At 48.3% G+C, this 26,529-nt stretch overlaps 1 protein-coding gene across 9 annotated transcripts in view; it reads left to right on the forward strand.

Moving 5' to 3' along the window:
* The window catches only part of ARRB1 (arrestin beta 1), a 75,953-nt gene extending 59,465 nt beyond the window's left edge, over positions 1–16,488 (forward strand). For 6 of the 9 annotated variants that reach the window (XM_043580227.1, XM_043580224.1, XM_043580231.1 and 3 more), the window contains 9 exons: positions 370–505; positions 1,362–1,446; positions 1,901–1,973; positions 3,021–3,158; positions 4,341–4,424; positions 5,665–5,688; positions 7,917–7,987; positions 8,734–8,785; positions 10,142–16,488. In XM_043580227.1, coding sequence (XP_043436162.1) covers positions 370–505; positions 1,362–1,446; positions 1,901–1,973; positions 3,021–3,158; positions 4,341–4,424; positions 5,665–5,688; positions 7,917–7,987; positions 8,734–8,785; positions 10,142–10,253 — 775 coding nt within the window. In that variant the 3' untranslated portion in view covers positions 10,254–16,488. Of the gene's footprint in view, positions 1–369; positions 506–1,361; positions 1,447–1,900; positions 1,974–3,020; positions 3,159–4,340; positions 4,425–5,664; positions 5,689–7,916; positions 7,988–8,733; positions 8,786–8,936; positions 9,006–10,141 lie in introns of all 9 variants that reach the window. The other 3 variants (XM_043580229.1, XM_043580226.1, XM_043580230.1) reach the window with 2 other exon arrangements.
* The last annotated feature ends 10,041 nt before the right edge of the window (positions 16,489–26,529 follow it).

Here is a 26,529-nt window from a genome sequence, read left to right on the forward strand (position 1 = left end):
CCAGGAAGGCTTCTTGGAAGAAGAGGTGTTTAGCTGGACCTTGAAGAAGGAAGCAAATGAGGGCAGAAGTGGGAAGAGGGTGTTGCAGGCAGGGGCTCAGTGCAAGTGAAGATGCAAAGAAAAGACTAGATAGACCATCAAGGGAGATAGTGAGGGAGTGGGGGTGGCTGCGGACACAGTGGGGGAGGATGGAGTGGGGCCAGGTGGCGACTCTGAACACAGGTGGCCTGTGTTAACCTCTGCGGTTTGGACGGATTCTAAGGCCATGGGGAGCCGTGGCAGTCTCTTGAGCAGGAAAGGGAGGATCCCAAGGGAAGGGGATGGAGGCAGGTGACTCTGGCTATCTTTTGCTCTGCCCATCTCCATTAGGAATTCCGTGCGCCTGGTTATCAGGAAGGTTCAGTATGCCCCGGAGAGGCCTGGCCCCCAGCCCACAGCTGAGACCACCAGGCAGTTCCTCATGTCGGACAAGCCCCTGCATCTAGAGGCCTCCCTGGATAAGGAGGTAGGAGGTTTAGACTTGGCAGGGGGTGGGGGCTGCTCTACTGGGGCTGGGACCTCAGATCCCAGGTCTTTCATGGCCTCTTGGGCTCCTCGGATAGGAGCTTCCGCCCCCAGTCCTAAGGCCACAGGGTTCAGGGAATCTGAGACCTCCCTTGGGAGATTTGGGGAAGCCTCTGGGGGTCCAAAGGAGCGGCAGAGTGGGGCATGAGCCTGAAGGGTGCGATTGACTTTAGAAGTCAGGGTACCTCCCAAAGGGACCTGGGTTCTGGGCATCTCCCCTCACCCCTTCCCCCTTTTGAGGTGTGGACACTGCCCTTTCATCTCTGGGACAGCCAAAGGCAGGTGCTGGGGGCATGATTTGAGATGAGGTCCTTCAGTGAGCTCTTAGAGCCGGTTCCCTCAGTGAGCAGGTCAGCTCTTCCCCCCCTTTCTCCTGCTTCTTTTAGACCCTCCTGTGTCTAAAATTCCTGGCACCCATTGTGAGCAGGGACTTGATACATCACTTAGTCCAACCCCTCCATTGAATAGAGGGGGAAGCCGAGGCTTAGACAGACCGGTGCAAGGTCATCCTTCATTACCATTGTTTTATTGCTCTCATTATTTCTGGTGACCACGTCAGGACTGGAGCCCAGGACTATCACCTTCTAATTCAATCATCTTTCAAAAATCCCACAAAGGAACTGAACATGCCCAGTGACTTAGCATCAGTGGGAAGTGGCTGATGAATTTGAGGCCAATGTCAGAGTGGCCAAAGTCTGGGGAACCCCAGGAAATGTGTGTGGGGCCTCTTCTCTCTCTCCCTATCTAGAGCTTTAATACTCTCTGGTCCAACCCTTCTCCCTTCTTACCCCTCCCAGATCTATTACCATGGAGAACCCATCAGCGTTAATGTTCACGTCACCAACAACACCAACAAGACAGTGAAGAAGATCAAGATCTCGGGTACCCTGGGCACAGGGCCAGCCCAGAGGGGCAGGCAAGAGGGAATCCACCCAAGGGTTGGGGGTAGCTGAAGCTTCTCCCCTTGTTAACAGCCTTATACATAAATTCTGGCCTGCAGAGAAGCCCAGGGCCTGCTCTAAGCCAAAGGGTAAGGCTTTTGAGGCTAGTAACACAGGCTGCTCGTTGGCCAGGTAATGAGTTTACTGTTTAAGCCACCTACTCTTAGGTTCCCTAGGTTCTGGGCAAAGCTGTCCTTGAGGGAGATGTTTGGTAATGGAAGGGAATGGGTGAGTTTGGGCTACCTCTTAGGTAGAAGACGGGGGTGGTCTCTTGCAGAATCCCCCAGTGCATTCTGGCCATTCCTGGGGCTGAACATCCTCAACTCAAGGGAGCCTGGCTTGCCTGGGAGCTGCACCCCTGGCTCACACCAGCTTGTTTCCCTCTTCCTCCCCAGTGCGCCAGTATGCGGACATCTGCCTTTTCAACACAGCCCAGTACAAGTGCCCTGTGGCCATGGAAGAGGCTGAGTAAGTGAGCACAAGCCCAGCCTTGGATGTGTGTGACTGGGTGGGAAATGAGAAGTCCTGGCTCCGGTTACAGGTGCAGATGGCTCTTTTCCACCTGGGAGGGCTGGACCTCAGATTTTCTTGCCACTCACAGCAGCCTTTTAGAAAACATCCACTTGATTTAGCTACAGGAAAATGCATGTGACAGTCAAGGGAAAGACCTACTTAAACTAGAATGACCAAATTAAAGCTAATGAATCTAAGGGGACTAGGGTCATGACTATACTGTACCAGAAACCTAGATTGAAGGAGATACTTTGCTCTGAGCTTCCTGGCAGCCACAGCAAAGAGGGGAAGGCACTAGGTACATAGCATTTTTTGTCTGATAAAGGAATAATCCAGTTCATTGGGTAAAAGGGAGGGTATGTGGGAGGGTAGAGAATAAATATATTAAAAAAATTTAGGTTTAATTTAACAGAAGACCATGGGGGAGGGGAAGGGGAAAAAAAGATACAGAGGAGGAGGGAGGCAAACCATAAGAGACTCTTAAATACTGAGGACAAACTGAGGGTTTATGGGGGGTGGGGGAGAGGGGAAAGGTGATGGGCATTGAAGAGGGCACCTGTCAGAATGAGCACTGGGTGTTGTATGGGAACCAATTTGACAATAAATTGTATTTAATTTAAAAAAATTTAGGTTTGAGGACAGCATGGAATCTTGTCCCAAACCTGTTAGCAGCTAAGTCAAGAGGAGAGATCTCAAGTGAAACATCTTTTCTTACCTAAAGGAAGTAGATGCTCCCAGTAGAAGACACATCTGTTTAGTTTTTTTTTTTTTTTTCCTAGCCCTGCCTCCTTTTGGGAGGCAAGTGCATTTCATGTAATTTTTCATGCGTGTGTGTGTGTGTGTGTGTGTGTTTACATGTAATAGCAATCAGTACTTTTGAAAGTTAAAAACGTGTTTTAAATGTTACTATATGACAGATGTTCTGGCTGGGCTGGGGGTGATGGCTGGGGATTGGCTCTTGGGGGGGGGCGGTATTTCCACACCCGCCTCCCTTCTTCCCAGTGACACAGTGGCACCCAGTTCGACATTCTGCAAGGTCTACACACTGACCCCCTTCCTGGCCAACAACCGAGAGAAGCGGGGCCTCGCCTTGGATGGGAAGCTCAAGCATGAAGACACGAACCTGGCCTCCAGCACCCTGTGAGGACCCACCCTCCCTACTCCCTGCCCCCAGTGGGTCCACACCCACCTATTCCCACCAGTGCCAGTACATGGTGTGGTTACCTTCTCCCCAGGCATTGTCCTTGGCCCATCCTCAGGAGCTTGAACTATAGGGAAGCTGTCCCCTTACTCCCATCCCTATCCAGGGGTGACCAGAGAGCAAGCTGGGCCCCTAGACCCAGCTCTCTTAGTCAGTGCTGGGATCTGCTGGCTTGCCTAGGGGAGGGCAACCTGGAGAGACTTCCTGCAGGAGGCAGCAGCTCCTGACCTAGGGTCTACAGTCATGTGGGGTGTGTCCCTGAGGCAGAGTAAGGCTGGATTCATCCAGCAGGAGAGGATGAATCAGAAGAGGGGTGGGGAGTCTGGGAAGATGTGGACAGTGAGCTGGGCAAAACCAGATGGAAGTGTGGCCCTCAAAGGCAGGGATCCCAGGGCCATATGATCACTCTTGCCTCATGGTCATCACTGACTCTGAGGCTACTTGCTTTAGTGGAGACCTGGGGTGTGGAGAACTCATCTTGCCCTATCTGCTGAGCTCCGCCCCTTCAGTGGGGCTTTGGCCTGCCTCTGCAGCAGCCCTGCCCGTGACTCCCAGTACAGACCCTGTGCTCCAGCCACACAGTTGCTCACATGCACGTGCTAGCCACTCACCTCCAAGCTTTTGCCCTCTTCCCCTTCTTCCACCCTGGCTCAAATCCTAACTGACTTCAAGACTTCCAGACTTGAGGGGCCACCTCCTTCAGGGTCTTCCCCGCTACCTCCGCCCCACTGCCTTGCCAACCTCCCTTTTTCTCTCTGAATTCCCTGCCTGGCGAGCCCTTTGTGCCCCACGGGTTGCTGAACAGTGAGAGAAGCAGACTCCGTCTATCTAAGGGTAGAAAGAACCTACCGCGCTGCTGGGAGTCAGGCCTAGGGAGGAAAGGGGCTTGCCAGGTGTGCACAGGGAGTGAATTTCACAACCAGATGTGGGACCCAGGGCTCTAGGTTCCTACCTGCTCAGGGCAAAGCTTACCTTTCTCATATACAGAGCTCTGTTTGCACACGGTGGCTGAGTGATCCAGGAGAGGGATGGATGGCTGCTGCCCCCACTGCACCCTACCCTACCTTGTCTCATCTACCCAGCCATCCTCCATGAACCTGCTTCCCTATGTCACCTTGCAGGTTGAGGGAAGGTGCCAACCGGGAGATCCTGGGCATCATTGTTTCCTACAAGGTGAAAGTGAAGCTGGTGGTATCTCGGGGCGGGTAAGTGTTCTAGCCCAGCCCAAAACTCTAAGCGCAGAGGGGGGCATCCCTGACCACCCACAGCCCACTGCCCCATTCTGCCTGTTTGTCGGACCTTTTAGCTGCAGCCACCAAGAGGGTAAACCGAGCTGGAGGACTTCCTGTTTTTTCTCTTCCCCCTTCATGTTCCTCTTCCTCCTCTTCTGCCCCCTTTCCCTCTCCTACTTCAGAGACTTTCAATCCCTTGCCTGCCCTCTCCATGTTTCTCTCTTCCTCCTCCCCCTCCTCCTCTTCCCTATCCCTGTCTGGGCACATGGGGTTGTTGTGTGGGGGAAGATTCCTCAGAGTCTGTGCTGTGGGATCTCCAGAGGGTTCTGTCCCCTCATCACATGTTGGGGCACAGCACCCACCCCTGCTCATGTACATGCTGATCTGCTGAGGACATGGCTAAAGGGGCTCAGAATCCCAGAGCTGGATTAGGGATGTTCTGACTCCCATTTGACAGATGGGGAAACAGAGGCCCAAACTGTTCTCCACACATTTCCTGAAATCTCCTCCCCTAATCTCAGGTTGTAGGCTGGGTGCTGGGGTCACTGCAGTAGACCAGACATATTCCCTGCCCCGGAGCACAGTCTAGTGGAGGCTCAGACACAACTTTTCCCCACAGAATGGGCCTGCATGTTGTTAGAAACCTAGAATTAGGATTTCTAATTTGTCACAGGGATTTTTTTTCTTGTTCATAAATGTCTATGAAAAGATTTGAATGCTAATGGCATTAGACATTGAATCCCCTTTATTACTAGAATGTGCCCACATATTACAGGACATCTCAGAACTGCAAATCCCAAGTCCTGTGCCCTGTGGTTCTTGCAGGATCCACAGTCTGCCTCAAGCTCTTCCTTGAGGAATCCTCGGTGAATCCCAGATTGATTTCTTCTGCCATCAGAGAGGCCTCCCCAGGGCGGGCAGCACAGGGGTCAGTTTTTTTGTCTCCTTTGCAGAAGAGGATCCTCGGGCTTAGTGAGGCCTCCTGTGAGGAGATTCGGCTGAGCTGGGCCTGGATTTCAGTCCCCCAGGCAAGGCTAATGCCGTTTCTGTGTATCTCTGACTGAGGTTACAGCCATGCAGTGGTGGGTGGGAGTGCCTCTCAGGGTCTTCCCTACCCCTGTGGGCAGCAAGGTGATGAATGAACGTACTTTCTGTTTTCTTCCTCTCTGAACTCTCTCCTGACCACTTCTCCCGCCTCCTCTGACCCACCCAGCCTGTTGGGAGATCTTGCATCCAGGTAAAGTCCCTCCCTTCAACCTGATCGACCCACCTTCCTGGAGGGCCCAGAGATCCAGAAGTGCAGGGCACTGGGTTGGAAGGAATCTTAGCAGTCACTTTCAATTGCCAGACTCAGTCATGTGCTGGGACTAGAACCCTCCCCAAAGGGACGAGGGAGATGCAGTTTCTCCTTTAAAAACCTTGCCCTGTTCTTCCATTCCACCCAAGAGATAAAAACCTCTGCAGACAGCAAGGTCAGCTTCGTTGGTCTGGGGAATAGCCCCGTAAAAGTCTGGCATTTTCGAGAAATGCGGGTTTCGTGGCTTCCAAACTTGTACACTAATGGGAATTAACTGCTGGCCATGCGCTGCTAAGGAGAGGTCCTGGGGAGATCTGCTCTCCTTGTAGCCAGCTGGATCCATGCGCATTCCCCACACTGCACATGCTCCACATGCAGTGTTTTTGCCTCCTCCTGTCACAAGGTGGCAGTATTGTTCATCCCAAGAAATCATCTATTTGGAGAAGTGAAATTAATTCAATTCAGTTCAGTACAATTCAGCAAAGATTTTCTGAACCCAGGTTTGTGCTCAGCTTTGTGCTATATGCTGAGATCCCATGGAGGAATCAGACACATCCCCTGCCCTTGATCACTCAAGGCCTGCTGGAGTTAATGTCTAGATTCTTCCACCCACATCCTGTATGGCTTTAATGAAGGTTGGCAAACTCATTCTTCCATTCTGATAGTTCACTCTTCCAAGTGAATCTGGAAAAGCAATCCCCTTTTCATTGAAAAAAAAAAAAGAAAGAAAATAAAAGAAAAGAAAGAACAAAAGAAAGAAAGAAAGAAAGAAAGAAAAAGAAAGAAAGAAAAAGAAAGAGAAAGAAAGAAAAGCCAGACTATTGTAATAGCCTATGAATCGCCCATGTTCCCATTGAGGAGAAGTAATGATTCTGGCAGGTACCAGTGTCACAGTTCAGTCAAACCTTTGACCTATATCATCTCCTAGAAGTTCTAGTGGTTCTAGAAGGTAAGCATTGCTCTCCCCATTTTCCAGATGAGCTCAGTGAGACTTGAAGATGTAAAAGTGTCCCTCCCAGACAGTGCTGGGGCTGGGAACAGACCTTTCTGGTTGCACAGCCGGTGTCCCTGCCCACTCTGTTCCACTCTCCCTTCCTCCCCACCAGCTGGGCTCTGGGCAGCAAGGTCAGTGAGATGAGGCTGTGCCTGAAGGTGCTCACTGTTGGCAGGGCCTCCAAGGTGACAGCATCCCAAGCTGAGAGGAGAAGCTTTCATGGCTCCTTCTGTAGGAGTGGAGAGCAGAGGATGGATAGGAATCACCACCTCAGTTCTGAGCAGTTATCACTCATTGGGCAAGGATGTCAATTATGGAGTCAGAATCTTGTCACTTCCCATTAATAGCTGTGTGGCCTTGTGTAGTATTATTTTTCCTCCTTGTGCCTCGGTTTCCTAGTCTGTATATATGCTATACTAATGGGGTTGTTGTGGAGATTAAAGGAGCTACTCTAGAATAGTCCTGAGCACAGAGTCAGCACCATGTGTCTGCTCTTGTTACTATTCTGTTCATCAGGGCCAAGGGGAGGGAGGTCCTGGTCAGAAGCACTGGGTGTTGGTGGCACCTCCCCCTGTTCTTCCCCACCACCCAGTCCCTCCGCCCCTACAGGGCTTCAAGGCTCTATGCACAGTGTAGATAGCCCTGGGGCCTGGGCCAATACAACTTGAATTCAATTAATTGACCTCAGCAGTGCATCATCCAGATGTGGGGGGCTAAGACCACAGGAGCACTTTTATAAGAGTCTCATGGAGATGTTGGGAGGTGGGGCTGAGTCGGCAGAAAGGGTTGTGTTAGGGAAGGCTGGGCTGGCTGTGGTGATTTGAGGCCTGCAGAGTCCCAGGACACCTCTGGTACCACCCAGGGACCAATGTGCACAATGCTCTGGGCAGTCCTTTCCCCACCCCTGTGCCTCCTCCCAGCTCATGAGAATCCAAGGATCCTTCTCAGGAAAAGGGGAGGTTTCCATTTTTTTTTGGAGCCAGCAGAAAAGGGCTTCTAATTCACCTCCTAGAGAGAGTAAAGCTCAGAGAGTGGCAGAACTGGGGCCTGAGCAGAGTTCCTGCCTTAGCTGAGACCTACCTCCTCTGACCATAAAATAGGGCATTGATAGGGCATTGAGTCTTACAGCCCGAGACTGGGCTCAAGGCTCACTGGGTCTGGGTCTCTGTTTCAGTGATGTGGCCGTGGAACTGCCCTTCACCCTAATGCACCCCAAGCCCAAAGAGGAACCCCCACATCGTGAAGGTGAGCAGGATCTGTGGGTCACTGGAGTGGGAATTTGCAGGTTGCTGACCCCATTCTCCACCAGTGCTGTGTTTCCCCATCATCCCATCTCACTCTGGGTTAGCCTTCAGGCCTGGGTTACCTTTTTCCACAGCTCCCCAGGATCTGTTGCGAGGCCCACACTCCTCTATTTGCATCTGACTCCCCCAAGAGACAAAGAGGTCTGACTCCTTTCTCCATGGAGAGGCAGGCTGGGAGTGGAAGGGTCAATGACCAGATTGGTCATATTTCCTTAAATCAAAGGATGTTTGAGTTGAAAGAGACAACTCTATAGTATGTACCACAAAGAAAGAAAAATGTTCTCACAATTAAAGTATCAACTGCCATCGGTTGTAAAACATACCCCAAGTTCAGAGATGTGAAATTGTGAGGAAAAAAAAAAAGGGTTGTCGTAACACTTCGTCAAAGCCCTGTACTTAAGAAAAGAATCTAAGTCATGTAGGAGACATGCCAAAGGAGTAGGGTCCAGAGGTTTTTCTGTTCTTCTAGAACTACAAGGGGCCTCCCGGGCCTCCTTGGACCCTCCTGGACCTTCCTTCCTGCCTTTAGGATGATTTGGGGGTGTTTTTGAGATCAAGGAGCAACGCTTCTTCCCCACTTCCCTTCTTCCGTAGCCCTCCCCTTTGCCCTGGAGTGGGGAGCTGTACCCACCTGCCCCTGTGCCCACTCACTACTAACCCACGGGCGCCCGCCCACCCTGTGTTTAGTTCCAGAGAACGAGGCGCCAGTAGATACCAATCTCATAGAACTTGACACAAAGTAAGCCAAACCCTGCCTGCAGACGTCCGGGGGGGCGGGCCTTGGGTGGTGGGCGGGGCGATGGGATCATTTGCATATATGCTTATTAACCTCTGAGGAACAGCTGATCTAACCCCCGTCTGCTGAGAGCCGCCTCTGCTCGCCTCTTCAGCAACCCGCTTGCCTGCATGTGACTTGAAGGACCCTCCGTGCCTGTTCCTCTTCCTCCTGCCTTGGTGGGGTCTGTCTTCCTCCCTCGTCCTTGCACGTCCGTCCGTCAATCCGTTCGTCCGTCCACAGCGCCTGCTCGGCTCTCACAGGGCTGGTTCGGTTCGCGGCCCTGGGCTGGGGCTCTCCTGCCCTGCCAGCGCCCAGCTGGTGGAATCAGGCTGCGGGGTGGGGAAGGTTCTGGGGCTCTTGTTGCTTCTGCCTCCTGAGGACCGATGCGGATTTCCCTGCGGTCAAAGGCCATCGCCTCACCGGACAGTGGCCCGAGGGGGAGGACCTAGGCCGACATGATGAACCACCTCCAGAGCCAAGCAGCTTTCTCTCTCCAGCTCCAAATTCACCCTTTCCTTGTCCCCCAGGGGATATTTGAGATGTGGTGTCTCAAGCCACCCCATGAGGACACCTCATGCGGCTGGCTGAGTTCTGTGGGGCGGGGGACTTGGGTGGGCCTAAGTGTACATGTTATGTGATAGAACAGAACTCACTGTTCTTAAAAGCGGTCCTCAGTCCAGAAACCCCATTCAGGCACCTCCTTTCCCCACCCACCCTTCCCTCTGCCCCACTATTTAGATTTACTACCCCCAGACCCCATCCTATCCAAGATCCCTCAGGATAGAGTGTGAGCTGACAGCTCCCTGGAGAAAGGGCTCTTGTGGTTTTTTCTTCCACTAAGCCAAGCCCACACCATCCTGTGCAGATACAGGAATGCTTCCTGAGGGTAGTTCTTTGGATGGGTGGTGGGGTTTCTTGGGCCTGTTCTGAGGGATTCAGCATAGGCTATGAAACTACTGGGCCTGGCATCTCACAGTGGGAATAAGTTCTTCCTCTGGCCCCAGCCCGGCCAAATTGCACCTCCATCCCCGTTTGATATCCGCCTCGCACCCCCAAATCCTTAAGAACTGGGTCACTTCCCAGCCCTCAGGCAGGAAAGTCAAACCCATGCCTCCCTTTGGTATTTCCACGACTAGCTGGAGTCCAGATACGACCAGTCCCACTGTCACTGGAGGGCATCTAGATGTGCCAGCCTGGCAGGCCTTTCTGCCCAAGGTCAACCCTAGGGGCCAGCCTCTGAGTCCCATCTGACCCTCTGGATAAGCCTACCCTCCCTGCCATGCAAACACGTCCCGTTTTCCTTGTCTTTTCCACCAGCGATGATGACATCGTGTTTGAGGACTTTGCCCGCCAGAGACTGAAAGGCATGAAGGACGACAAGGAGGAAGAGGAGGATGGTACTGGTTCTCCACAGCTCAACGACAGATAGACTGGGGCCAGCCCTCCCTCCGGGCAGCTCCGGGTCTGCTCTCCTGCACTAAGATGCTTATTCGTCTTCTTCCTGTTCTCGTTCCCCCTTCCCCTTTGTTCTTCTAGTTTCTACCAGGGGGCCCAGTGTTCTTCCAGGTCACGGTGGTGAACCTCTGGCCTCAGGATTGGCCCCACATCACCATGCCAACAAGGGTCACATGGGCCACCTTCACCCCTCTCACCCCTGTCGCGGGACACCCCTCCAGCCCCTCTCTTTTCCTGCTGACCCCCCAGAAAGGCCATCCTGGCTCTGGCCTTGGAATTTGACTTGGGATGGGGAGCAGAACAGGGAGTGTGGGGCATAGGGCTTGGAGGGGTGAGATTGAGGGCTCAAGACGTGTGAGAGGGTGCCCACGGTCCTAGGTGGCTAACACAGTTCTGGCAGCTAAAAGATGACTATGCTGAGGGCCACCCTCTTCTGGCTGGGAGGGGCACACCTGTGGATAGATTCTTACTGCCTTCAGGCAGTTGAGACCCACGAAACACCTCTCTGCATCCACCCCTCCGTCCCCACCCTACATGCCTCTGTGTCTGACAGTGACCTTCTGTGTCTGTGGTGACCGTTTGCAGACCCCAGGAGTAGAGAAAAGCCACCAGACTGGCTTTCTCACCAGCAGTTACTCAGTCTAAGGCAAGCTGTGTGAACTAGCCCATCTATTTCAGTACTGTCAGGATGTAACATCCTAGCCACCTTGTATCTTATGTGTGTGTCCTGTCTGTACACATGCACAGAGAAATAAGGGAGGGGTCTTCAGAAAGCACCAACCGGAGGTAGAGTGAGCCCAAGCTCCTGGGGAGGTTTCCCGAAGGGTGGCTCTGAGAGATGGGGTCGGAACAAGAAGATGAGACTCTGCTCTGTTCCCTCCTTTGCGGACGTAAGAGCAATCGGTGATCCCTCAGGAAGTAAGGCTGGCGGTCCAGATAGGGCTGGGGACACCGGTATCCTCCGGCTTTCCCTTGCGGTTCATCCGGGCTGAGCTGGGCTGGCCCTGCAGGCTGGGAGAGAGCGCTCGAGGCCACTATGCCCACAGTCAAAGGGGCTTCTTCGCAGAAGGTGGCATGGCCCACCAAGATGCCCTCACCTGAAAGGAAGGGGACTGCCAGGTAGCAAAGAACCCTTCGTTTCCTTAGGGAGCTGATGACCCTCTGCCAGTTCCCAGTGTCATGGATACTCACTACTCATTGGCTGGTGTTTTGTGTGATTGAGACCTGGGGTATTTTTAAGCAATAGAGTGGGCAGATGATGAGGTAGAAAATGTTAAAAGGTATTCGTTCTTGTCTGACCTTTAAGGCCCACTTACTGTGTGACCTTGGGCAAGTTCCTTTCCTTCTCTGGGCCTGAGTTCTTCACCTGGGGTTTGACCAGATAATCACAAAGGGACCTCCCAGCTCTGTCCTCTAAGAATCTGTAAACCTTAGAGCTTCTGGTATGGTAGGTGGAACCAGAGCCAGACCACTGACTCTCGTTTGTCTGCCGCCAGAGGTGATTCATTGGTAGTGGGGCGCTGGAGAGCTTCTAGCCACCCCCTCCCCAGGCCTGAGAAGGGCCCTTCTTGGGCCTCTGGAGGGTCATCTGATGTCAAGCTGTGGCCATAGCTAGCATGAGCTGCTTGGCCCTAGGGCCTGAGTATTACAGAAGGCCAAGCTCGGATTTGCTTATGACAGGGCTTCTGGTGCCTCACAGCTCCCTGTGGATGGCAGACCCCCTGAGGTTTACCTTATACCCAAGCAAATATATTGCTTAGCAGGGCAAGGGGATCTCTCCTCCTTCCCTGCTCCCTTTTATCTCTGTCCCATGCTTGCCTGAAAAAGGAGACAACAAACTTTTATTATGCAAGTTGGGTCTCAAACTGTCCAGCCCCTCCTGGGGTGGGCTGCGTAACCATTATCCATGGCGAGATTACCCAGTTCACAGGCCTGGCACTGCACCTCAGCCCTTCCGCTTCTGAATCTCATGAGGATCTGAGGCTAGGGACTCCCTGCCCCAGGTCAGGACCAAGTCAACTTGGGGCAGCTCTACTCTCCTGGCCATCCCTGGGGTCCTAGCTGCTGGATGCCCCAGGCATCCAGCCTCTACCAGACCTTGCTGGCAGTCCGCACCTCATTGGACAGCTGAAGGGTTGACGAAGGGCTGGAACAGCATGGGCCAAGCATATGCTCTCCAGTGTCTTCCTCTGGAACCTTTGAGGCTGGTACGAGACCCTTTAGGTTTTGAGGTGATCGATCACTCCCCTACAAACCTCTTCCTCTATCCCTCACCTACACACATGAAAGATTTGTCAGCCTGGTTACTTGAGCTTCTTCACCTCAATATCACACTCACCCTTTGGGCTTTATCCCAGTATTTTAATGGAAATTTCTCCAGCTGTGGGAAGTATCATAGCCCCATCTAGACTTTTACTATTTGGGCCCAGGGCTGCAGAAGGGCAGTGGTCAAGTTCATTTGAATTTGGCTTCACTGCTCTTGGCTGATGACTTCTGCTCAGTGCTGGGCACTCGACACACAGAGATGGGTCAGTCCCAGCCGCTGTCCTCAGAAAGCTCATGGTCAGGTGAAAGTTATAGTGGGAATAGGTAATAGGAGCCAGTGCTTTCAGGGCTCCTTGGCTGCTGCTAGTTCGTATGGTGCCTTGCTGTGAATTAGAAGCAATGCCCCTTCCAGGTAGATTCAGCCCATGTTAGTTAGAATGCAAAACTTTGTGAATGGCGCATAGACTGGAGTTCAGCCCCACCTGCCCAGCCCAGGTGCCATGCTCAGGCCAGAGTGTTTCTCCCAGGCCTCTTCCTGGGAGAAAGACCCAGATCATCTTTCAAAGCTTCCACTCCAGACCCCACTCCACCTGCGGCCCCCAACCACGACCGAGTCCTTCTATGCAGGGCCCCTCTCCATCTGGAGTTTAGCCTGCCTGGAATCAGGTGAGACCTTGGAGTGAAATTGGGGGTGTAGGAGCCCACTGGGCCCCAGGCACCAGCCCACGGTATTGGCTCTTTCTGTACACACATTTGGGCTCTATGCTGACCACACAGCTCCACACTGGTACCTTCCAGTGGGTCTTGTGGATGGCATATACATAGCAATCTGGGCAGGAGGAAAGAGCATGGCCCCAGGTGAAAATCTACAGGCAGAGGGCCAGTGGGGTGTCCTCAGCACTACAACTGTGAGAAGAGTTCAGTCCCCATGAAGATAAGGACTGAGTTATTTGGCTGGACTCCATGGGCTGCCTCAGCCTCAAGGCGCAGACAGGTGAGAGTGGCCCCACCAGGGGCTGGTTCAGCTGGGTGCATTGCTAATAAGCTGATTCCCACATGGTTCCATGAAAAGCATGCTGGCCTGGAAGTCCACAGTGCCTCCTGCCCAACTGTCACCAACCAGCTGAGTAGCCTTGAGCAAGTCACTTGACCTCTTGGGCCCGGTGTCCCTAACTGTAAAATAAGATCGTAATCCCTTCCCCACCTGATTTAAGGAATTGGGAGGCTCAGAGGAGATGGAAGTCAGCTCTGGAAGTTGCAAATGGCTGCACAGGCCATGGCACTGCCACTGCAGGGGAGCAACCCAGAGTCACGTGCGAAGGTCACTGTGGGCAGAGTCCTCCTCCCAGCAGTCTTCATCTCTTGCCCCCTTCTCACTTAGGCAGATGTCAGCCAGAATGAGTGCAGTCAGTTTGGCTTTGGTGCCTCAGGTGAAAGAAAAATCCAGACGCTATTCAGGAATGCCTCGCCCACAGACAGTGGTCCCAGAGATCCTGACAAAAGGGATATCAGCCATGGATATCAGTGATTGAGCTGGGGGGGCATCTGGACTGTCCCAGGCCTGGTGCCACCCACACCTCCTATCTTTCAGATCCCACAGAGGCCAGGAAGCCTTGGCTCTGATCCCAGGTTAGGGAGAGCCCCTAACCCCCAGGCCCAGGGAGGGCTGAACCACTATTCCATATAAGAACCCCAAGGGTGAGGTGGAATAGAAGTTGCCCTTCAAAGTAGAAGGCCCTCTCCAGCATCAGACACAGCTGCCAATGCTCGGTGACACTTAGGAGGGATTTGGGCCCAGGGAAAACCCAGGCCTCTTTCCCTGAGAGCTGAGCCCTGATGACCTGTACCCAGTGGCTCCAGTATCCCACAAAGGCAGCTTCTCTCCTGCCAGTGACTGGGGACCAGACATCCTCCACCCATCCCAGAGGAAGGCATTGGCCCCAATCTTGAACTGTTATTGGGTCTCGTGGGCAAAGGCCTATATCTGTTCTGATGTTTTTAAAGTCAGCAGGGACCAAAACAGACCCCCCCGACCCTCATGCATATGCCTGCACTGAGCTTGGCATTTTGCCATTCTTGTCCAGGCAGGTCCATCGCTTCTGTCCTCCCTCCAGGACTGAAATGGCCTACCTGTGGGGCAGGATCCCCACCTCTCCCACTCCCCTGCAGTGTCCCTGCACAGTGGCTTCAAAGGCCCATTGAAGGGGGAGCATCCCCCCCCCCCCTGCCCGCAGGACTCTCTCCCAACTCCTCACTCTGAAAGAGAAATCAAAGCACAGGTCCCCAGGACCCATGATCTATAGACACTCTGACACAGTGGTTTTCAAACCAGGTGCTGTGGAACCCCTGGGTTTCACAGAGCTTTGTCAGGGGCTGCTAAGGTGGGAAGATGGGGGGTGGAGGCAAAGGCTAGATCTCCAGCTCTCCCCCCATCCCCACTTCCACCAGGACAACTCTGCTTTTATCTGTCTTGCCTATTGAGGTTTCACCTTCAAACTTGTGAAGGAAAACTTCTTCAAACCACCATTCTAAGGTTTGATCTTCAACCAGCAAGCATAGGTTCTATTCTTGCTCTTCATGTTGGAATGGCTCTAGCATTCCAATACAAAGTGTCTTTGTATTGGAACTTGGGTCGCAGACCCAGGCCCAAGCATTTGCTCACACACACATGCACAAACACACACACACACACACACACACACACACGTGTGTACACATTTGATGGTTTTGTTGCTCACCCACCCTGAAGCTCTGGCCTGAGTTTAATTTGGGCAGGGGCCTGGTGCTCAGTGAGGGTGAGTCTTACCTTGATATCAGCCCGTGCAGTGTGAGGGACTGCGGAACAAGGACTTCGGCCCAGCCCCCACCCCATGACTCATGTCAGCACCCCAACTCCCTGCCCCAGGCCACATGGTGGGAGAAGGAGAAACTAGACTCAGGTTCCTCTTTACATACAGCCAGATGGATGGATGTCCAGATTTTTTACAAAACAAATGCTGAGAGAGGGCTTCATGACAGAAGTCCCTCCTGTGAGAGCATGCCCCTCCAGAGACTTTTAAAGCAGCAAGTTTCCCTTGAGCAATTCTAGTAGGATTCCACTCCCACATCTGTGGACAAGCAAGTGTGTGGGCAACAGAAAGGTGACTGAAGAGATGCTGGTCTCCCACCCACAGTCTCCCATATTCTTTCTCTGCCAGCCTGCCTCTCTGCTTGGGCCCACGACCAGGGCTAAGGGGTGGGTACACTGGTGAGACCTGGACCAGCCCTTGACACAGAATCCTGTCTGGGCCCACTGCTGAGGGAATTCTATGGGGAAAATGTGAAGGTCAGGGCATAGCCAACCACGTGGCATGGGAGAAAGTGTTCTATGTTCAGTCTAAGCATGCCCTTGGAACCCCACTGACCTCAGTCTCCCCATGTGTAAGATGGGGCTAGTGCCAGGCTCCACCTTCCTCACAGGGATTACTGCAAGGAAGGGTCATAGGTGGGCATGATAGGTAGTGTCATATGAGAGGGGATCTGCACAAACTTGGGGTGTGGTCATGGCTTACACTGCAGATCAGCAGACTGCTTGGGGGAATGATTATGGGATGTACCATCTTCCTGGGGCATCTCTGCTTGGTGTTAAGGTCTAGCCACAGACACTATGGGAGACGTGTCTCTTCCTACCCAATGGGAGCCAACATTGAGCCTGGCACAGTGACTGTGTGGATCCTGGATGCAGGGAGTGACAGGTAGCTGGGACAGGTCTCCAGGTCTGTAGCTCTTCTGTTAAGTGATTATTTTGTTACACCCTCATTCCTGGGCCACCTGCCAGGTTTATCTGTTGTACCTGTGGCATTCCTTATAACGTCAGATAAGTTATTACAGTTTATTCAACTCTAACAGGACAAATGAACAAAAGAACCATAAATAAGAGACCATTAAAGGTCTTTTGTGACAGATCCTGGATGTGCTTTCATTTCTGTCTCATTAGCTCCTAGTAAGACACAGACCAGTAAATTCTCTCCCTGCTGCCCTGGAATGGTGGACAGGACCTGTGACTGGGTCAGGTGTTTTCTTCTGTTTTCTGTGGCCCGAACTCCAACCTGGTTCCTGCACCCTTTTTGGAAACTGCCAAAGAGCTTTCTCCTTCCCACTCTGCCATTTACCAGTATTATGGTCTTGGGGAAGTTGCCAAACTTCTTTTCCCTCTCAGACATCACTAGATCCCATGACCCCTGGTCTGCTCCTCAGGTAAAGTTATCCCATATTCTTTTTGGCAACACCAACCACTTCAGCTGGAATCCTACCCCAACCCCAGACCTGGTTCTTATTCAGTTCTCATCTCCTGCTCTACTGGGGCTCCCTGAAGTCACTTCACTTTCCATGACTTACCCACTGTCTGTTCCAAAAGAACACATGGGAGGAGTGGGGATATATGTGAGGAAGATTCAAAGTTCTACATGATAATGTGCTGTATTAACACAAAAGAAAAACGCTGATGAGTGTAAGATGACTTTCCCAGAAAACTGATTATGTATGAAAAATATTTTTTTTTTACATTCCTCCAAAATAATGTGCAACCTAGATCAAAGCATTGCCCTCCTGGTTAACCAGAAGGTGGTCTGTTTCCTCTGATGCTCCCTTTAGGCCAGAGAAGGGTAGTGGGAAGACACTGACATTTGAATTAAGAGACCTGAGCTAGGGCTTTCATTCTGCCCTCCCTCGTGGTCTATATCAGTCTGAGTCCAGAGAAATACCCCATGCCTGTATTTCAGGAGCAGGGATTTTATTGATGAAACTGGTTATAATATTGCAATAGTTAAAAGGGCAAGTGAAATTGGAGGTAACCCAGAGATTAGGTGCAACTGGAAACCACTACCACCTGGAGGGTGGAAGGACAGGGAGAGGAGTTACAGAGCTAAGGAACTAGGGACATTGAGGGAGAGGGTATCTGAGGAATTCAGACCACCATAGAAACACATCTGTCATTACTCAAAGCAGAGAGAGTAGGAGAAATACTCTGGTTTCTCCTTTCTTTCTGCCCTCCAACATCATGCCCATGCCTACTATTGGCAGAATCTAATCAAAAGCTAATTTTCAAGGAATCTTAGGATATGTGGTTTGCAATGGTTGATGCCCTGCAATACAGAACAGGGGAGGATCATGGGATTAGATCTGAGACCAAATAGCAAATCAGCTCTTCCTCGAATCATCTCATCCAAAAAATATAAATAATCATACTGGCCCGGATACCACAATTTGAGGAGTGCCCTGACCTCTAAACAGGACTGTAGATGGGGGGGGGGGGGGGGGGGACGGAAAGAGGGAGTATTTGTTTTTGCCTCTTAGCTTTGAGCTTTTCTCCTGCTGTCACTGTCTTCATGGCGCTTTGGGACTTCATTTCTCTTAGCTTTTTTAAACTCTAGCAAATCAAGATAAAATGGGTAAGAGTTTCAAATTATAGCCAAGAGAGTAAGTCCACTACAGCCTATCACTTCAACTGATTACATAAAAATTCCTGACAGAAGTACTAAACACACTATCTAATGACTCTGAAAATTAAACAAAAGCAGGCAGATGGTACATAGGAGTCAACATTTGGAGAAGTAAGCTGCATGGGGTGCATTTCCTTTTTTTCTCTCTTTTGTGGATTTGTGCTGAGGTTAGAACCACCACCAACAGAAGGTGAGAGAACTTAGGGTCTGAACCTAAATCAGTTGATTGCCTCTTGAAACAACAATAGCAAAATCAACATTCTATGAAGGATTATAATGGGACTCCAGAGTCTAAACAATATAACATTTACAGTGTCCTTTTCAGATATAGTAACTTGAAATTATGCAATATACAAAGAGCCAGAAAAACATGACCAAATATCAAGAGAAAATACAATCAACATATGCCAACTTTAAGAAGACTTAGATGTTGGAATTATAAGAAAAGATTTTGTGGTTGATTATAACTTGAAATGAATGGGAAGATAGTTCTCAGAAAAGATATAGGGGTGCTTGGGTGGTTCAGTTGGTTAAGTGTCTGACTCTTGATTTTGGCTCAGGTCCTTATCTCACAGTTTGTGAGATCAAGCCCTGCATTGGGCTCTGCATCGATAGCATGGGACCTGCTTGGGGTTCTCTCTGCTCCCACCTTCTCTCTTAAAATAATAATTAAAAAAAAACCTTTAAAATAAAAAGGGATATAGAAACTTGAAAATGAGCTAAATAGAAATTTTAGAACCAAAAACTTCAATATCTGAAATAAAAAAATCACTGGATAAGCTTAATAGCAGAATGGAGTTGACAAAGGAAAAAGTCAATGAACTTGAAGATAGATTAATAGAAATTATTCAATCTGAAAAAGAGGGACAACTGAGAAAAATTGACAGGGCTTCAAGGACCTATGACATAATATAGGCTCTGAGATTCATGTCATTGAACTCCCAGAAGAGAGGAGAAAAAGTCTGGTGCAGAAAAAAAAAATCTTTGAATGAAAGGTGTAAACTTACAGATTCAAGAAGCTGAGCAAACCTCAAACAGGTTAAACTCAAAGAAAACCATACATAGACACACATAACCAAACTGCTGAAAACCAAAGATAAACTCTAAATTCCTAAAAGCAGCTAGAGAAAATGACGCGTTCTTCTATCTTATTCTTTACGAAGAATGATGATTTGATGGAGCTTTCTCAATAGAAAGCATGGAAGCCAGAAGAGAGTGAAACAGCATCTTTAAGTGCTAACATGAAATAGTTGTCAAACTAGAATTCTGTATCTAGTGAATATATCCTTCAAGAATGATGCAAAATAGGGGTGCCTGGGTGGGTCAGTCGGTTGAGCATCCCACTTTGGCTCAGATCATGATCTCACAGTCTGTGAGTTCGAGCCCTGCATTGGGTCCTGTGCTGACAGCTCAGAGCTTGGAGCCTGCTTTGGATTCTGTGTCTCCCTCTCTCTCTGCCCCTCCCCTGCTCATGCTCTGTCTCTCTCTCTCTCTCTGTCAAAAATAAATCAACATTAAAAAAATTTTTTTTAAAGAATGATGCAAAATAAAGAGATACTCACATGAAGGGAAACTAATAATTTGTCAGCAGACCTGCTCTTATAAAAACTAAAAAGTTCTTTTGGTTGAAAGGAAATTATGCCAGAGATAAATCCACATCTTCAGGAATTAAGAGCAACAGAAATGGTGATTATTTGTGTAAAGTATAAAAGGCTACATTGGTCCCCTTAAGTTCTTTAAAATATGAATTATTGATGAAAGGAAAACCGATAAATTGTCTAGTAGGGTTGTCACAGTACATAGATAAAATACTATACTAATACTATATTATATTATATAGACTCTAATGTAAAGTTCAGTAGGGAAAGATAAAGAGACCTATCTGTAGAGCTTCTGTATTATATCGAAGTGATATAATATTAACCCTAAGTATACTGAGAAAGATTATTATGTATATTGTTATTTGTAGAGCAACAATTAAAATGGACCCAAAAATATAGATAAAATAGCATACTAAAAAATAAGCACATATTCCCAAAAAAGGCAGGAAAGTTGGAACAAAAGAATGAAAAACAGAGGGGACAAACAAAAAAGTAAAAGTGGTAGACCTGAATCAAACCATATCAGTAACTATATTAAATGTAAGTGGTCTAAATATAACAATTAAAAGATAGAGATTGTGAGAGTTGATTTAAAAAAAAGTCCCACTATATGCTGTCTACAAGAAACCCACTTGAAATACAGAGACAAAGATAAGTTCAAAGTAAAAAGATGGACAAGATAACCATGCAAACAATAATAAAAAGAAAGCTGAAGTGGTTATATTAATAGAAGACAAGGTAGACTTCAGAATAAGGAATGTTATCAAGGATAAAGAGGGACATAATGTAAAAATAAAAATGCCAACTTACCAAGAAGACATAACAATCCCAATTGTATATACATTTAGTAATTGTGTTTTTGAAATGCATGAAGCAAAATCTGACAGAACTGAAAGGAGAAATATACAAATCCACAACACTATATCTAAGGATGTAGAAGACCTGAACAACACTATCAATAACTTAACTGATATTAATCAAATATTTCACCTTTATTAATATTTGATATTTGATATTAACCAAATATTTCAAAACAATAAAATGAGCATTATTTTCAAGTACACATGTAACATTCACCAAGAAAGACCATTTTCTGGGGGCGCCTGGGTGGCGCAGTCGGTTAAGCGTCCGACTTCAGCCAGGTCACGATCTCACGGTCTGTGAGTTCGAGCCCCGCATCAGGCTCTGGGCTGATGGCTCAGAGCCTGGAGCCTGTTTCCGATTCTGTGTCTCCCTCTCTCTGCCCCTCCCCTGCTCATGCTCTGTCTCTCTCTGTCCCCAAAATAAATAAAAGTTGAAAAAAAAAAAAAAAAGAAAGAAAGACCATTTTCTGGGTCTAAAAAACCTTGGCAAATTTAAAAGAATTTAAATTAAAAAAGATGTTTCAGATTATAACAGAATTAAACTAGAAATTAATATAGAAAAGCATCTGGAAAACTTACAAATACTTAGAAATTAAGCAACTCTTGTAAATGGATCAAAGAGAAAACCACACAGAAAATTAGAAAATCTGTGAATTAAATGAAAATGAAAACAAAAATAAGTAATTTTATGGGATGCTGCTAAATTACTTCAATAGATGCACAAATGGCATTTGACAAAATTCAATATCCATTCCTTTTTTAAAATTTTAAAATGTTTTTATTTATTTTAGAAAGAGGGAGTGGGAGAGGGGCAGAGAGAGAGAGGGAGACACAGAATCTGGAGCAGGCTACAGGCTCTGAGCAGTCAGCACAGAGCTTGACGCAGGGCTTGAACTCACAAGCCCTGAGATCATGACCTGAGCTGAAGTCGGACATTCAACCAACTGAGTCACCCAGGCCCCCCTTCAATATCCATTCCTGATTAACAACAACAACAACAACAACAACAATTGTCTTAACTAGATAAAGGGCATCTACAACAAACCTACAGCTAACACCGTATCTAATGGTGAAATGGTGTGGTAGTGGTGAATGATTTTCTTCTAAGATTGGGAAAAAGGCAAGGATGACTGTTCCCATCACTCCTATTTAATGTCCTACTGAAGGTCCTAGCCAGTAAAATGAGGCAAGAAAAAGATATAAAAGGCCCACTGACGGTAAAGAAATAAATAAAATGGTCTCTATTCATAAACAACATGATTATTTACATAGAAAATCCCAAGAAATCTACCAAAGAAAGTGCTAGAACCAATCGGTGAATCTATATAAGTTGCAGGATACATGATCAATATACAAAAATCAATTGTACTTCTGGATAGTAACATCAATTGGAAATTGAAATTAAAAAGAAAATGCCAGGGGCGCCTGGGTGGCTTAGTCAATTAAGTGTCTGACTCTCGATTTCAGCTCAGGTCTTGATCCCACAGCTCAGAACCTGCTTGGGATTCTCTCTCTCTGCCTCTCCCCTGCTCATGCTCTCTCTCAAAATAAATAAAAAACTTAAAAAAATGCCAAATAAAAAGATAGCACCATTTAACAACAGCATCAAAATGGAAATACTTCAGTATTAAAATATGAGCATCAAAATATGAGCATAATCTTGATGCACATCTCTAAAGCACAAAATATTGGTGAAAGAAATCAAAGAAGACCTAAACAAATTAAGACATTTACCACGTTCATGGACTGGAAGATTCAATACTGTTAAGATACCAATTCTCTCCAAACTGACTACAGATTCAATGAAATCCAAGTCAAGATCCCTGCAGGCTTGTTTTTTGCAGATATAGACAAGGTGATTCTAAAGTGTATATGGAGAATTAAAAGAACTAGAACAGCCAAGCAATTTTTAAAAGGAAAAACAAAGTTGGAATTATCTACTACCTGATCTAAGGACTTACCATGAAGCTATGGTAATAAAGACAGTGTGGTAGTGGTGAAAGAATAAACATCTACATTGATGGGACAGAATCCAGAATCAAGAAATAGACCTGCATATGTACTGTCAATTGATTTCCCAAAAAAGTTCAAAGGCAACCCAGTTGTTGTCCTTTCAATAAACGGTGCTGGTGAGGATGTGGGGTAACTGGAACACTCATACACTGCTGTTGGGAAGGTAAAATGTATGGACACCTTGGAAAACAGCCTGCAGTTTCTTATAAATTTAAATATACTTATATGAGACTTGACAGCGCTACTCCCCAAAGAAAGGAAAAGTTATGTTCTCACAAACATCCACATGTGAATGTTAATAATGCCTTTATTGTCAAAAGATGGAAACAACTCAAACGTTCTTCAGTTAGAGTGAATGGGTGAACTATTGTACAGCCACACAATGGAATACTGCTCAGCAATAAAAAACGAACAAACTAGTGATACCTATAACATGGATCTTAAAATACATTATGCTAAGTGAAAGAAGACAGACTTAAAAGAACAAATATGTATGATGCTATTTATATGACATTTGGAGAAAACAAAACTAGGAAGATAGAAAACAGACCCCTAGTTGCCAGGGGCTGGGATTGAGGGTGGCTACAAAGAGACTACAGGAGGGACTTGGGGGATGATGGAACTGTTCTGTATCTTGATTGTCAAAATCAACTGTAAGCCCAAAAGAGTGGATTTTACTTTATTCAAGTCTGAATCTCAATAAAAAAGCAAAAGCAAAAAAAATAATAATAAATCAAAAAAGAAAGTAAACAATTTATATCACAGACTGCAAATAATATTTACTGGGCATGTGCCATTTGCTGGAACTTATGATGGACCCTTGAAGACACAAAGATAAATAATATAACCCATTGAAGGAGCTCACAGATTCATAGGAGGATAAGGTATGACAACAAAGGTTTGGAATTGCTGTTGAGGGATATTGGAGATGGGGCTGACACGTAGTCATGGCATGCCATGGGAGCACTAAGTAGGGGTCATCAGGTATAGGTGGGGTGGGTAAGATGGAGAATAAGACAGGCTTCCTAGAGGAGGAATTGCTTCAACTGAGTTTTGAAGGATGAGAAGAAGTTAGGCAGGTGAGGAGAGGCTATGGACATTGGCTAGGACTGGCCTGCCATTCGATATTTGAATATTCAGTCTCAGCACTTTGCACCTGCTGTTTCTTCTGCTTGGACTGATAGATCCTATAGACTCATTTCTTCCCATCCGTCAGGGTAAGCCACCTTCTCAGAGGGGTCTGCCTGACTACCCTAGTCAAAGACATCCTTCCCCATTGCTGTTATATCACTCTGTTTATTTACCTCCTAAGTCTTGCTTGTTTATGGTATAAGCACATGGGCTCTGGGTTCTAAGCCCAATTTGGCCCTTTATTAGCAGTGTGGCTATATTAGCAGTGTGAGCAAATCATTCACATTTTATGTGTCTGGTTTCTTCATTTCTTTTTATTTTATTCATTTCTAAATAGGAATAATAATAACTACTTCATAGGGCTGTCATCAGGCTAAAATGGGTTAATATAGGGGCGCCTGGGTGGTTCAGTCGGTTAAGCGTCCGACTTCAGCTCAGGTCAGGATCTCGCGGTCCGTGAGCTCGAGCCTCGCGTCGGGCTCTGGGATGACAGCTCAGAGCCTGGAGCCTGCTTCCGATTCTGTGTCTCCCTCTCTCTCTGTCCCTCCCCCCATTCATGCTCTGTCTCTCTTTGTCTCAAAAATAAATAAACGTTAAAAAAATTAAAATAAAATAAAATAAAATAAAATAAAATAGGTTAATATATATAAAGTGCCTAGAACAACCCCCAGTTTCTTCCTAGCACAGTGCTTATAGCGCATAATAGGCACCTTATAAAATACTTGAATGGATTGTGAAGAACTGAAAAGAAGGAACTTTCCTATATTCACCAGCAGATGGCGCATGTATGCAAAGAAAAATTAAAACTCGTTCCACTTTGCCACAAATTGGCCAACAGATGTCGTTGCAGCTCTCTGGGTAAAGAAACCAAGACCTGTGACTGAGCTGGCTGAGCCAGTGGTCAAACCCAGATGGGATGATGGACAAATATTCCAAATGGAGGGCCAGAAAGTTAGAATTGTATTAAAAAGCCAAAGTTGAGGAGCTAAGGATAAATTATGTTTTACATGATTGCATATTCTATAGCTGCATTTTCTTTCTGCTTTCTCACTTTACTAAACAGTAACAAGGAGCTAGCCATACAGGCATCTTCTATAACGGCAACCTCAGTTCAATGATGGGGAAGGTTATGGGAGCCAAAGGGAGTGGGCATCTGACATGCAGCAGGGGGAGGCCATGAGCCCTGCGTGATGTTTCTCCCCTGGTGCTTTGGATTTCTGTGGGGCAAGGACAGTGCTCACAAATCTCTGTCCTCCAGGATTGGGAACCCAAAAGGGAACTGGACCCAACCCCTGAGGGGAACTTCTGGTCCGGTGTGGACAATGGGCCAGAAAAACAATCTATACAAATAAAGGTCTAGCGGGTGTAGTGATGGGAAGAAGAGGTGAGGGGAGGACAGCAGAGGGGACTAGAGATGTCCTGATGCTTTCTGCATAGGGAAAGCATTTCAGGCAGAGGGTACCAGGTGAGCCAAGGTACGGGGTCTGGAATCACTGGGCTCAGTTACTAAAATCTAAGTGGTTTGGTGTAGCTGGAGAATAGACGTTCAAGGAGGCTGGAGGATAAGGTCAAGGACGGAGAGTGTATTAGTTATCTAGTGTTGGTAGACTAGCTAGTCTAGCAGTCTAGCACTTTTTCTTTTCCCCTTCACGTCTTGTTAAAAGTCACTGGAGTCCAAGGCCCACCAGCCTGGAACAGTCCTACATTATTCTTGTCCCAATATAACTATTAATAGTGGCCTCTTTCACTCTCCAAAGTTTTCTGGTTTGGTTGGTCACCTTATTTAGGGGCCCCATGTGCTTCCATTATCACAGTGACCCAGTCTTTATTGAGGACAGGAGCAGTATCTGGTCCATCTCAGCAGGTGCTGAGGTTCAGGAAGAATGAGTTTTATACGTGGGGACCACAGAGCTTGGGGTTCCAGAGCAAACCCTTCATTTCTCTCAGGGAAGGATAGAGATACTCCCTAGCAGGGTTTCTGCCTGCAAGAGGTTTCCAAGGCCTGCTGGAAGCTGCTGATGGGAGGCTGCAAAGTCCTCCAAACCCTTTGTTGTTGGCTTCCCCTCCCCACTGCCCTCCCCTCCCCCCGCCCCATCTCTAGGCTACCACAGGCTTGGGTCTGGCTTTAAGAAGAATGACTGGAGGGATGGAGACAGAGAGTGAGGAGACGAGACAGCCCTGCCAGATACTCAAACCTAGAGTAGGGCAGGGATGGCCCCAGAGGTATCTTGGGTTCTGGATCTGCTTTGATTCTGACACTTGGGGTGACCTGGCTGGCCTCCTACACTCTCTGGGCCTCAATTTCCCCATCAATACAATGAAGGGTTAGTTGAAGTGGTCTCATGGGACCAGCCGGCCCTAGGTGAATTGGCCTGGGACGGTGCTGAAGGAGGGGGTGGGGATGGTGAGGGAGGGGGTGGAGGAGGGGACGCCAAAGGCCACCAAGCACATTACCACAGAAATATTAACTGCCCCATCACTTCTCCCAGTCCAGCAAAGGCCATGTCCATAAATTAGGGCCATGAGTCTGCCAGGCAGAGACTTAATGAAGGAGATGAACTTCAGTGAGAGCAGGCAGGACCTCTGGAGGTCACAAGTCCAGTCCCAGCCTGGACAAAAAGAACCTGGAACCAGAGAGGGGCACGGGGTGTCCAAGGTCAATGTTGGACTGGGCCAGGAAGGCAGGAGCCAGCTCTGCCATGTTCACTGTTGTATCTCCAGCACCCGGCACACAGTAGGGTCTCAACTAGTATTTGTAATGGAGGACCAAATGGTGTGGCAAATAATGCTAAGCTCAGATGGAAACCCAGACCTCTGGACTCTAGCCGGGCCCTTCCTAGTTCCCACAGCAGGCCCGAAGGGCATGGGTAGGAAAGGGGCTGCAGAAGTAAAAGTCT

The sequence above is a fragment of the Prionailurus bengalensis genome, chromosome D1 (genome assembly GCF_016509475.1).
Source record: "Prionailurus bengalensis isolate Pbe53 chromosome D1, Fcat_Pben_1.1_paternal_pri, whole genome shotgun sequence".
Classification (NCBI taxonomy): Eukaryota; Metazoa; Chordata; class Mammalia; order Carnivora; family Felidae; genus Prionailurus; species Prionailurus bengalensis.